The following is a 10,932-nucleotide window of genomic DNA, read 5'->3' as shown; positions in this document are numbered from 1 at the left end:
TTGTCAAATCAACAAAATCATGGTATGAGGTCGTTAGAGAACTTGAAGTGCAATAGACCTTATGTCTTTTGTCATTTTGTCCAAAATGCATCTCTGAACTCATATTGGTTCGAAGCGGGAACTCAACAATTCATCCAACCCCAGAATTGATGTGGTCTTTTGATTCATCAATAACACAAATCTTCTTTTAAAATCTTTCGGGCAGTGATCTCAACATTTTTGCTCACCAGGTGTTCATTTGATAATAGCATCACCCATAGAGCAATTGCCTCATTCCTGCGATCTTCCCTCAAGCCGGCGTTCATAATTCATCGATCGTCTCGCACTTTCTTCCTATTCTCAGGAGTATTTTCAAACTGAGTTAGTGAGAATCCTTCTGTTTGGGGTCGGGATGCACACTATCGAGTCCTTCACAGGGCATTTGATGTTTTTTCCAAGCCTGATTTAGCACATGACAACAGTTAGTGACCATGTAAACAGTATTAAAATCTAGAGAAGTAAATATAGCATTAAGAGCTTTTGTTTTGGTTCATGATTCAGTGAAGCAGCAGTTTCATCGGCATAACCATTCCGTTTCTTGGTATGAGGAGAAAATGTCCTTCACCATCGAGTTCTCCCTTGGTGAATTCCAGCCTTGTAACACACGCTGCCAGGTCTTTTCATCAATCGATTTGATGTAGACACGCATCCTAACTTTCCAGATAGCATAGTTGGATCCATCCAAGATTGGAGGGCGTTGAGCAGTTCCTGAATAAGGTTATCTCCATTGTGATGTCCTGTCAAACACAAAAATAGAATCACACTTAATATCGTCAAGTGAATGTCTCTGACGCCAATTGTAAGGTTTGAACAGTCTGAAATCACAGAAATACCAGAAATAAATATTCGAGTATGTGTTATCTTTCAGTGTTGTCAACATTTCACGATAACACTATGCAGCAGAATAATTAACTAAGATAATAAACGGCTTCCTAAAAACTAGTAAGAACTAGAATAATAAACCAATAGGAAGTTCTAAACCGAAAAACAAAAACCAAAGAACCACTTTCAGAACAACACTTCACTCGTGTGTTCTTCAGTGTTTCCAACACTACTCGGCAACACAACGTAGCAGTAGTATTTTCTTCAGAAATTCTTCAATGATCGATCTTCAATACTCTAGAATTTCTGAAACACTTTCTCTATGTATTTTGCTCTCTATGTTTCACTCTCTTGATCTCTCTATCTCGTTGTTCTATTATCAGATCGGTCCAAGCACTCCTATAAATAGATCTTCAATATGTTTCCATAAATAAGAACCTACAAAACATGGAAACAATATATCATCAGAATCAAATATTTCGAATCAAGATATAACTGATATATTACTAATTTTAAAACTTGTTCTAAGAAAGGCAAAATTATAAATATAGAAATTGAATGCAATAAGGAAATAATTTAAAAGACATGTGCAAGATATGTTATTTCAATATATATATGTCCCTTTTTCATACTTCAAAAGAAAAAAAGGTATGTGTTTTTTTTCCCGTGCCAAAAGGCATAATTATATTAGATTACGAATTTTCAAAATATTTTGTTTCATTGTGTAAATTTTGGATAAAATAAGGGAATAAAATATATATGCATGTATGCATTTATTTTTTGGTGAAATAATTTTTACTATGAATGTATAATAAACATCACTTAAATATTTTGAATTGGTTTTTTGTGTGGAAAATGAACGATTATGGGTGAGATATACTGTAAATTAATTTTAAAATATAATATAATAGCATACTGATTTTTTAATATATATTTAAAATAAGGAAATAAACGAATTAAGTGAATGTTTAGAAATTGGTTTCTCAAAATGAAATCAAATCGTCTATGTTCTACTTTAGTATTCTGATATTTTATTTTATCTCCCAATTACAAAATAAAAAATTAAGATTGTATAAAAGAATATATCTATATCTTAATTAAAACATCCCAAAATCCTGCAAGATGCTAGTACTGCATGCATAAATTAATAGTGCGTTACTGCGTTTTGAAATAAATGCATAATAATAATTAGATTGCTAGTAATTGTGACAGTCTTTGTCATAATGATTAATGTTATTATTTGTTAGACTTGAATTTGTAGAAGTTGATTCACACACAAATGTCCATAAAAAATGTTACACAATTTAAAACAAATTATTAATCGTTGCAACACTTTCTTCAGTTCATCTAACACATGCACATTTTACACGTAATAGTAACTAAACAAAAATTCAAATTTTATCTCATTTTAATATTTCGTTGAAAAAAAACTAAATTAAAATACATCAAATGGAATAAATGATAATTTGATCGACAAGAGATAATAAATGTGTGGCAACAAAGACATTGAACAATTTACTTGCGATCTGACGCATGATTTGAAGTACAAAATCTGTTAAAAATTATATTTCCATACGATGCGGGTGCAATTTCGAAAAATTAGGACGAATCTTTACAGATAAAATAAATAATAACAGGTTGAATTAAATTGCGGCCCATGTGAATTTGTGTTCTAACTGGAAAGCCACCAAATTAAAGTCTTCATATGCATATAAAAAAAATTTGTGTGGTTTGAGTGATAGGATAAATAATCCATAGATAAGTAATATAATGTAAATTAAAAATAAATAAGAAAAAATATTTAATACATTATTTGATTTGATGGATAGATTATAATTTATTTGATTTAATTGATGTAAAATTATTAATTAATAAATAGATAAATAATATGATAAAAATAAGGCGAAATTGATTGGGACTTATACATAGATTAATAATACATCAAACCAAACAATGCCAGACTTGAGTGATGTGATGATTAGAACTGACTGAATTTTTCTGAACAAAAAAACGGTTTAAAATTTTAATTCAAACAATTAATGTTAAATTTCTTGTAATTTTAATCCCGTGATATATAGATAATCTATATAAACACACACACACACACATAATGACATGTACTTGAAAGGAGTCTTGGCGTATCCTAATATAAGTTTATCATATGCTATTTTTTAACAGTATAGTCTAAATTATATGCCAAGCCAGATTTTGCGGAGATCATAAATCAGCAAACCATATAAATATTCAATTATTTTCTGGCATTTTATTCTTTCAACGATCTATTTCGTTATCATTAATGTTAAATCACGTGTATCTAACTGTTATAAGCTTATATATATTCCCCGTCAATATAATTTTTAATTTAATATTTTAATACAATATGAAATTCCAAATACCACCATATCAAATAAATTTTCAGGCTTTAGGATAATATTAATCTCGATCCCAGTAATGTGGAAGAACTTTTAAACAATGTAAAGATCCAAAATTCAAAGAAACATAGTGTAATTTTAAATTAACATGTTATATTAGTTTTTTATATTATATCATTGATATTATTAGTTTATTACTATATATTAAATATAAATTTGTTTTTTTATATTATATCACTGATATTATTAGTTTATTACTATATTATCAACTATAAATTCGTTTGCGTAAATTAAAATGATCTAATTAAATTTTGAAATTGCATGGGAAAAACAAGAAATTATATAATATTTTTTAAAAAAAGCAATACCCTTTTTATATATAAATAATAAAATAATATATATGAAGGCTAATCTTATCCGTTTAAGAGACAAAGTCAAAGTTAAACATTACAAATATTTTTTTTTTCAAATGCATACAAAACTCCCGAAAAAAAATCTTGAATTTTTTTTTGAATCGAAAAAAAAATCTTGAATTTAATCATATGAGCATCATAATTATAATAGTTAATAAAATACTTATTCGAAAATGAATCAAATATTTATTATTTTGAACATGTCTATTGTCTAAGAATAGTTAATAAAATACTTATTCGAAAATGAATCAAATATTTATTATTTTGAACATGTTTATTGTCTAAGAAGAGTAGATTTCTTTTAAAACCATCACATGACATGCATATCCAGTTCAATAAAAAATGAAAAGTAATAATTTTGACGTAAAAATTAATATTTTTTTATGGATCGAATCGAATAAGATATATATCTTATAAAAATTGACTCATGAGACCTTCTCATAAAAATTTTTATGACCCCCTTGCTGATTTTGTGGACCAATCTATTGTTTTATTTCAATCAATTAAAACCCACCCTAACGTATAAAATAATTGATCATGACAGCTAATTCCGCATACATAATTTTTTTTTGTACAAAAGTTTAAAATAATAAATAAATTGATAATCTCGTGTATTATTGATTATAAAGCAATGTACGCGTAGGGGATTCATAATTTTATATGCATGTGGTGATGGGTAAATTAATTAGTTTTATACGAACGACTATGGTGAAACGAACTCGTGTATTTATAATAAAGAAATCAATAAAATAAATAAATAAGCGAATAATTTGTTTTTAAAGTAGATTTAAATGTAACATGTCTTGCTTATAGGGACAACTCTGATAACTAGGGATATGTCGATATCTTCAATGAAATTCAGAATTTTTTCCAAAGCAAATTAGTAATGTAATCGGCTCTACCAAGTTCGATCTGTCCCTGTCCTTATTAAGGGATTAGTCAAATGGGAGTGTGACATAGCTTCGTCAAATACCACAACTCATTGCACGGCACTTGTGCTTTCCCATTTAGGAACGCAAGCGAACCCATTATTTATTGCATGCTAAATATATTAAATTATATTTACATTATTCAAATTTTATCTAAATATTTAAACTAAGCTCACGATCTCGTAAACGGTTAAAATATGACCTCCAACTTATCATATATTTGAAAAAACTTCTAGGAAGCACTTCTCAATTTTTAAGTGCTTTTTAAAAGTTCTACCAAACACTACCTAAAACTAGCTAGAATTAAAACGATTTTTAAATTTATCGAGCTTGAATCAAAATTCACTTACTCAATGGCTGATAGCATTTCGTTTTTTTTTCTTCGTGGTTCAATCTTTCACATAGTTGTAAGGAAATCTATCGAGCTTGACTTACCCAATCGACAATATTTCGTTCTGCTCTCCGTGAGAAGACATTGTTCTCAAGTAGTTTTTGTTTCAATTCATGAACATTAATGCCAAAGATGTGTCGATCAAGAAGCTAATAAGATTGTCCAATAAATTTATAATATAGACGGGACTTCATGTTTTTCGATGCAATCCCTTTTCTTTTTTTTTTTTGTTTGAAAAATGTTGTAACCAAAGAGTTGTTGCCAAGTCATTGCATATTAAGTTTCATGATTTTTTTTTTAAAAAAAAACCATCCAGTGTTTTTAAAAATAATTTTTTTTAAAAGAGCGAAATTTTAAAAATCATAAAGGTCATTCATCCCACGTATGTTGGATAACATAAATATCTTGTAATAAAGAAGAGATCTAGATCGGTCGTAAAGGATATCGAAAAAACCTCATTCCTTATAATTTTTTCTTTAAAAAGATTAGGTTCAAGTGGATTTGAATTTATTTTATGAAAAAAAATATATATATATATATATATATATAAAAAACAATGTGTCCTTTGTTGACATAGCCATTAAAGGCTAAGATGATAAAAGGGCAACCGTAAACTGAATGCCAAAAGGAGGAAGAACTGTCAAATTTATTACATCATTTACTTCTGTAAAAAAAAAACACTACGACCCCTACTTCATCATAAATGCAATGTTCTGACCTTCTTTTGCCAAATTAATCCAAGATCATTGGCACTCCTGAGTTCCCATTGGCTGCGCTATATTCAACTCTCTCTCTCTCTTCCCCTCTCACTCTCTCTCTCTAAACCAAACCCGCCGCCGCCGCCGCCACCGTCACTACTAGTGCTCTGGACTGTTTTATTTGAGAACCCTTTTCGCAGGAAAGGATAAAGAAGCAATCTTTCTGTGAAGAAAGTAAAAAAGTCGTTGCGCTTTTAAAAGCAACACGTGTGCTTGATTGAAGGCTCTGGCTTTTTCCTGTTTGTTGTTTTTTCTTTCTTTAATCTGATTAACTATATGTATTCTTCCTTTTCTTGATTGTTCTTTTTCTTGTTAATCTTATCGTATCCTTTTTTCACTTCAATCACAGTTTCAGTATTATTTTCTAGTTGGTTGTATTTTAAGATAAATCCTTGGGATATCACTTATACATCAGTAGGCTCATATTCTGCTCAATTCAGGTTCTTGATTCTGTAAAGTTGAGCATTTGAATATTCCTTGCTTTTATGCATGTCTCGGATTGATTGCTGGTTTGGCCGGATCCTGTAAAAAAAGTTGTAATTCTTGGATTTTCAGACATTTTCAAGATTTTCTTTTTGATCTAATAGATTTGTTTTTCCCCCGTTCTCTCTTCTTTTCTGCTTTTGATTCTGCGCCAATTCTTTGTTTTTCAAAACTTGATGAATAATCAGCAAGAGTTCCGGCAAAATATGCAGATAGGCTCTGGATTAACTCGCTACCGATCTGCTCCAAGTTCTTATTTTTCAACTCTTTTAAACAGTAATAATAATAATATCCTGGGTGATGATGGATTTGGGGAAGATGAATTTGAGCATCTTTTGAACCCTCGAGCTTCAAGTCCCGAGACCCAGAAATTTTTCTTCATGAATACTTCCGAAACCATTCAAGAAAACTGCTCTTCCAATTTGAATCCACAATCACAATTAGATCCACAGTATCCGCCGCCGAGAAAGATCGAATCTTCAGCCAACAAACCTCGGCAGCAATTGCAAAAACAGCAGAGCAATGACTTTTCTTCGGTTTCTCATATGATGTATCAGATAATCAATTCCGGTGACACAAATTCTGATATGCAAGAAGATTCGAATTATGGATTGATGGATTCTATGAATTCGAACTCCGCCGCCGTGCAGATGAAGACGGAAGAGGGTGGTGGTGGAGGCAGTCTCATTCGACACAGAAGTTCTCCTGCTGGATTATTCGAAAGCATAAACATCAAGAATGGTGGTTTTTACTATTCGCCTTTTACAGCTGATTTTCCAGTAATTTTTAGTTTCACAGGATGCTGACATGTTTTAGCTCTCTGTATAGAGCTCGGTGCAGCTAATTTAAGCGAAGTGGATTATAAAACTGCAGCAAACAGTCATGGAGAGGGACGATTCAGCGAAAATCGTGATAAAAATGGTGGATACAGCTCGGGTTTCCCAGTAAATTCTTGGGATGATTCAGTTATCCTGCCTGACAGTTTCTTCAAAGGATTAACAGATACTCATCAGGTCTTGCCTTAGAATTCTAATCATTCGTTTTTTTTCCGGATCATTTTGAGATTAATGATGTAAGATACTGATATGTTTAGCAGAGTATTGATGGCGGAAGTAAGCACACAATCTCCAAGTTGTCTCATCACCTGAGTCTGCCTAAAAGTTCAGCCGAAATGTTTGCGATGGAGAAACTGATGCAAGACTCGGTGCCCTGTAAAATCAGAGCGAAAAGGGGTTTCGCCACGCACCCGCGAAGCATAGCTGAGAGAGTAAACTTCCCATTCTTTACTAGTTTCATGCAATAAAAAAAAGAAAAACGATATGGATTTTTGAAGAATGAAGTGCATTTCAGGATTTTATGCCATGATTTCAGGTTAGAAGGACGAAAATCAGTGAACGGATGAGGAGGCTGCAAGATCTCGTGCCTAACATGGAAAAGGTAAACCTCTTTCTTGCATATATTTTGATTAAATACCGATTCACAAATGGAGGCACATCTTTAAATGTATTAAATTGTATGCGAAGGATGCTATTTAGTAGGTTATTGAAAGCCATCCGTAGTGTGGTATGGTGGATGCCGGTTTCTCACGAGGTTAGCAGTGTTAATCCTGCATCGGCTTTACAAACGATTGTGCAGTGTTAGGTTTGATGATATACTATCCCAAGGTAGTCTTTTGGGTTTAGATTATACTCGGTTTAGATATTCATTCCAAGTGTAAGGACCTATTGTTGGTTCATTTTCCACAAACCCAATTCTTCTTTTGGAAAAATTGATTTCCATCATGATAATAGAGTAAGCAGGTGACAAGTTAAGAGATCTTTGTTGTCTGCGTTACTTATTTAGCAACCTTTTTCATCATCTAATATTGACCATCCTGCGCATGTGAACCTAGAAAAATCGGTTTCTGGTTTATATTTCATGTCTGTTGCTCATACTGTATGAAAATGGTTTCTAAAATTACAGTGTGCTCCGGATTATGACCTCTTATGTATTCTCTTTAATGGACGATCAATTTCTGCATTCACTTCAATTTGCAGCAAACAAATACATCAGACATGTTGGATTTAGCTGTTGATTACATTAAAGATCTTCAACGACAAGTAAAGGTGTGTATACCAAATTGCCAAATCACTAATATTATTTTTTGAATCTGTCAATGCCATTTGTTTTTTGAACCCCTCAGACGCTCTCTGATAATCGCTCGAAGTGCACATGTTCGGCTAGACAGAAACCATAGAGCAAACGCCTTTTCATATTCAGCATTAGGAGCTCTGTTCAGGATCAAGAAATCGCCCCCTCAGGCTCCCAACCGAGAAGGGTTCGATGTATTATTTCGTGGATATCAAGGATAGGAACTCAAGCTCTGTTCTGGTGATAGTGTGAATCAAAGATTTAGCTGTTTTTGTAAAGATTCATATGGCCTCTTTTTGTACTTGTAGTTCATGAATTCCTCCCACTTCTTGTCAGATTTTTTAAAGGTCACGAGCATTAAACTTGATTTACTTCTTGTCACGTTCTCTATACTTTTAGAAATGCTCGACCCTGTTCTAATCTAGGCTGCATAAAAAATTTTGGATTATCTTAATAATCCTTTTATAATTACATCGTCTGTCGAATTGTTTCGGGTAAAAAAAACCATGGTAGGTGGGAAAATAAAGATACGTTCCAAAACAAGAGGGATGAAAAATATAAAGATACGTATGATACCTTTTCCTATCTTGATTGAATGTAAAGTCCATGGCCAGCCAGTGCCCATATATTCTGAATCTTTAGTTGTTTGGAATGGAATTCATATGGCTAAGACTAAGAAAAAATGTGACAAGTTTGAATTTTGGTGTTGCCAAGTGTATTTGTTGACTTTGAAGTTGAACGTACAGTAACTTATATAGCACAGTGAGGAATCTTAATGCCAAAAGGAGAACATGATTTGCTTTGACTGGTCTGAATCTGTCTGATATTGGATTATATTTCTTTTGTTTTCAAAACGGCCAATTTTTAAATTTTTATTTATTGGAATCTTGGGTTTTTCACATATATATCTATTATCTATTAGGCTATTATTATTATTATTATTATTATTATTACCTATATAAATATACAAGTTTGAATTATGAATTTCCTTCAATACCCTCATTATTTCATTAGTTATTTGGTTTTAATTATCAATTTATAATTTTGTCCTCATTATTTCATTTAATAATTAAAATTTGTCATTTTCAAGATTTTTTAAGGTCTTGCATTTATTTTATACATTATTAAATTTATTTATTTAAGGTAGATTAATTTTTAATATTTAATTCATTTCAATTTTTGCTCATTATTTCATTAGTTATTTGGTTTTAATTATCAATTTATAATTTTGTCCTCATTATTTCATTTAATAATTATAATTTGTCATTTTCAAGATTTTTTAAGGTCTTGCATTTATTTTATACATTATTAAATTTATTTATTTAAGGTAGATTAATTTTTAATATTTAATTCATTTCAATTTTTGTGTCTAATTTATTTATCCAAGGTAAATTAATTGTTAATATTTAATTCATGTCCTAAATCCATAATTTGACATTTTTGGTAATGAATTTACAATTTTGTCCTCATTATTTCTTTTAATAATTAATATTTTTGTCATTTTCAAGGGTTTTTAAGGTTTTTCATGTCATTTTATAGAATATTAAATTTATTTATTCAAGTTAGATTAATTGTTAATATTTAATTCATATCATTTTGTGTGTTCATTTATTTATTGAAGGTAAATTAATTGTTAATATTTAATTCATGTTCTAAATCTATATTGTGACACTCATGAAAATAAAAAGTAATTATTGAAAACTACCTTAATTTTTTCTTTATAAATTTTAAAAAAATTAATTTTTTGGACTTATTTCAATTTTATTGTCATAGTTACGTTTTTAATTTACTATACTATTTTAACGTAATATTTTGATTATTAAAATTTTAAGAAAAATAAAAAAATTAAATCAAACCATTAACTTTCACCATTGTATTCAAGACGAGTGAAATCATGTCATAAGTCGAGGTTCTAATATTTTATTTATATAGAAAATGTATCCACATCCTTTATTCAATCATTCATTTATTTTTTTTAGATTTGATCATTTAACTAGACTTTCTGAAATTTCAGTTTTTAGGAAGAGATATTATAAAACAAATGGTGATGACTAATTGTATAATATTTTTGAAATTTTAGGGACTACAAATGTAATCAACAACATCAATATTTTCTTGTCCAAGGTAAAAAAAAATATATACTCATTTTGTCCTACGTACTAATTTAGGCTTGTGTATATTTTCACATATATATATTAAGAAAGTATTTGAAAAAATAAATTTCTCATTTTGCCCTTATTTAGTGAAATTTTAATAAAATAAAATAATTACACATTTTATGAATTTAATAGGGATAAATTGTTAAAAAAATAATACAAATGATATTTAATATGAAAACTATACTATATAATTGAGAAAAATAAAAAATAATTGTAGTTTAAATAAACGAGATATAGATAGTATGATTATTACTAAGTTTCATATTGATGTTTGTACTACAGTATAATAGTTGACTAATATCATCAATTAATTTATACTTATGAAATCGTAAATATTTGCGTGACAAAAAATAGAAAAAACACTACACTCAAATCGATTTTTATGTCAGACAAATTACTCTTATATCTAATTTACTTAAATCCTTGAAATATTGAG

General features: G+C 29.8%; 1 protein-coding gene across 2 annotated transcripts; it reads left to right on the top strand.

The window, feature by feature from the left end:
• The first annotated feature begins 6,226 nt into the window (after positions 1-6,226).
• Positions 6,227-8,808, top strand: LOC140891015 (transcription factor bHLH122-like). Of its 2 annotated transcripts, none has more exons than XM_073299223.1 (6): positions 6,227-6,948; positions 7,036-7,220; positions 7,304-7,474; positions 7,579-7,644; positions 8,244-8,312; positions 8,390-8,808. In XM_073299223.1, the coding sequence occupies exons 1-6, from the start codon at positions 6,384-6,386 to the stop codon at positions 8,441-8,443; spliced, it is 1,110 nt and encodes a 369-aa protein (XP_073155324.1). In that variant the 5' UTR covers positions 6,227-6,383; the 3' UTR covers positions 8,444-8,808. The 2 variants fall into 2 exon arrangements, with proteins under 2 accessions (XP_073155324.1, XP_073155322.1); XM_073299221.1 differs by having other exon boundaries at positions 7,301-7,474.
• The last annotated feature ends 2,124 nt before the right edge of the window (positions 8,809-10,932 follow it).

The sequence above is a fragment of the Henckelia pumila genome, chromosome 3 (assembly GCF_033568475.1).
Source record: "Henckelia pumila isolate YLH828 chromosome 3, ASM3356847v2, whole genome shotgun sequence".
In the NCBI taxonomy this organism is placed as follows: Eukaryota; Viridiplantae; Streptophyta; class Magnoliopsida; order Lamiales; family Gesneriaceae; genus Henckelia; species Henckelia pumila.
This window is presented reverse-complemented; position numbering and strand designations above follow the sequence as displayed.

Excerpts from the sequence above, each read along its gene's own strand:
- LOC140891015 (XM_073299221.1), top strand. The coding sequence starts at position 6,384 with ATGAATAATCAGCAAGAGTTCCGGCAAAATATGCAGATAGGCTCTGGA. Across the intron at positions 7,221-7,300 it reads GATTAACAGATACTCATCAG|CAGAGTATTGATGGCGGAAG; the intron begins GTCTTGCCTTAG and ends TGATATGTTTAG. Across the intron at positions 7,475-7,578 it reads CGCGAAGCATAGCTGAGAGA|GTTAGAAGGACGAAAATCAG; the intron begins GTAAACTTCCCA and ends CCATGATTTCAG.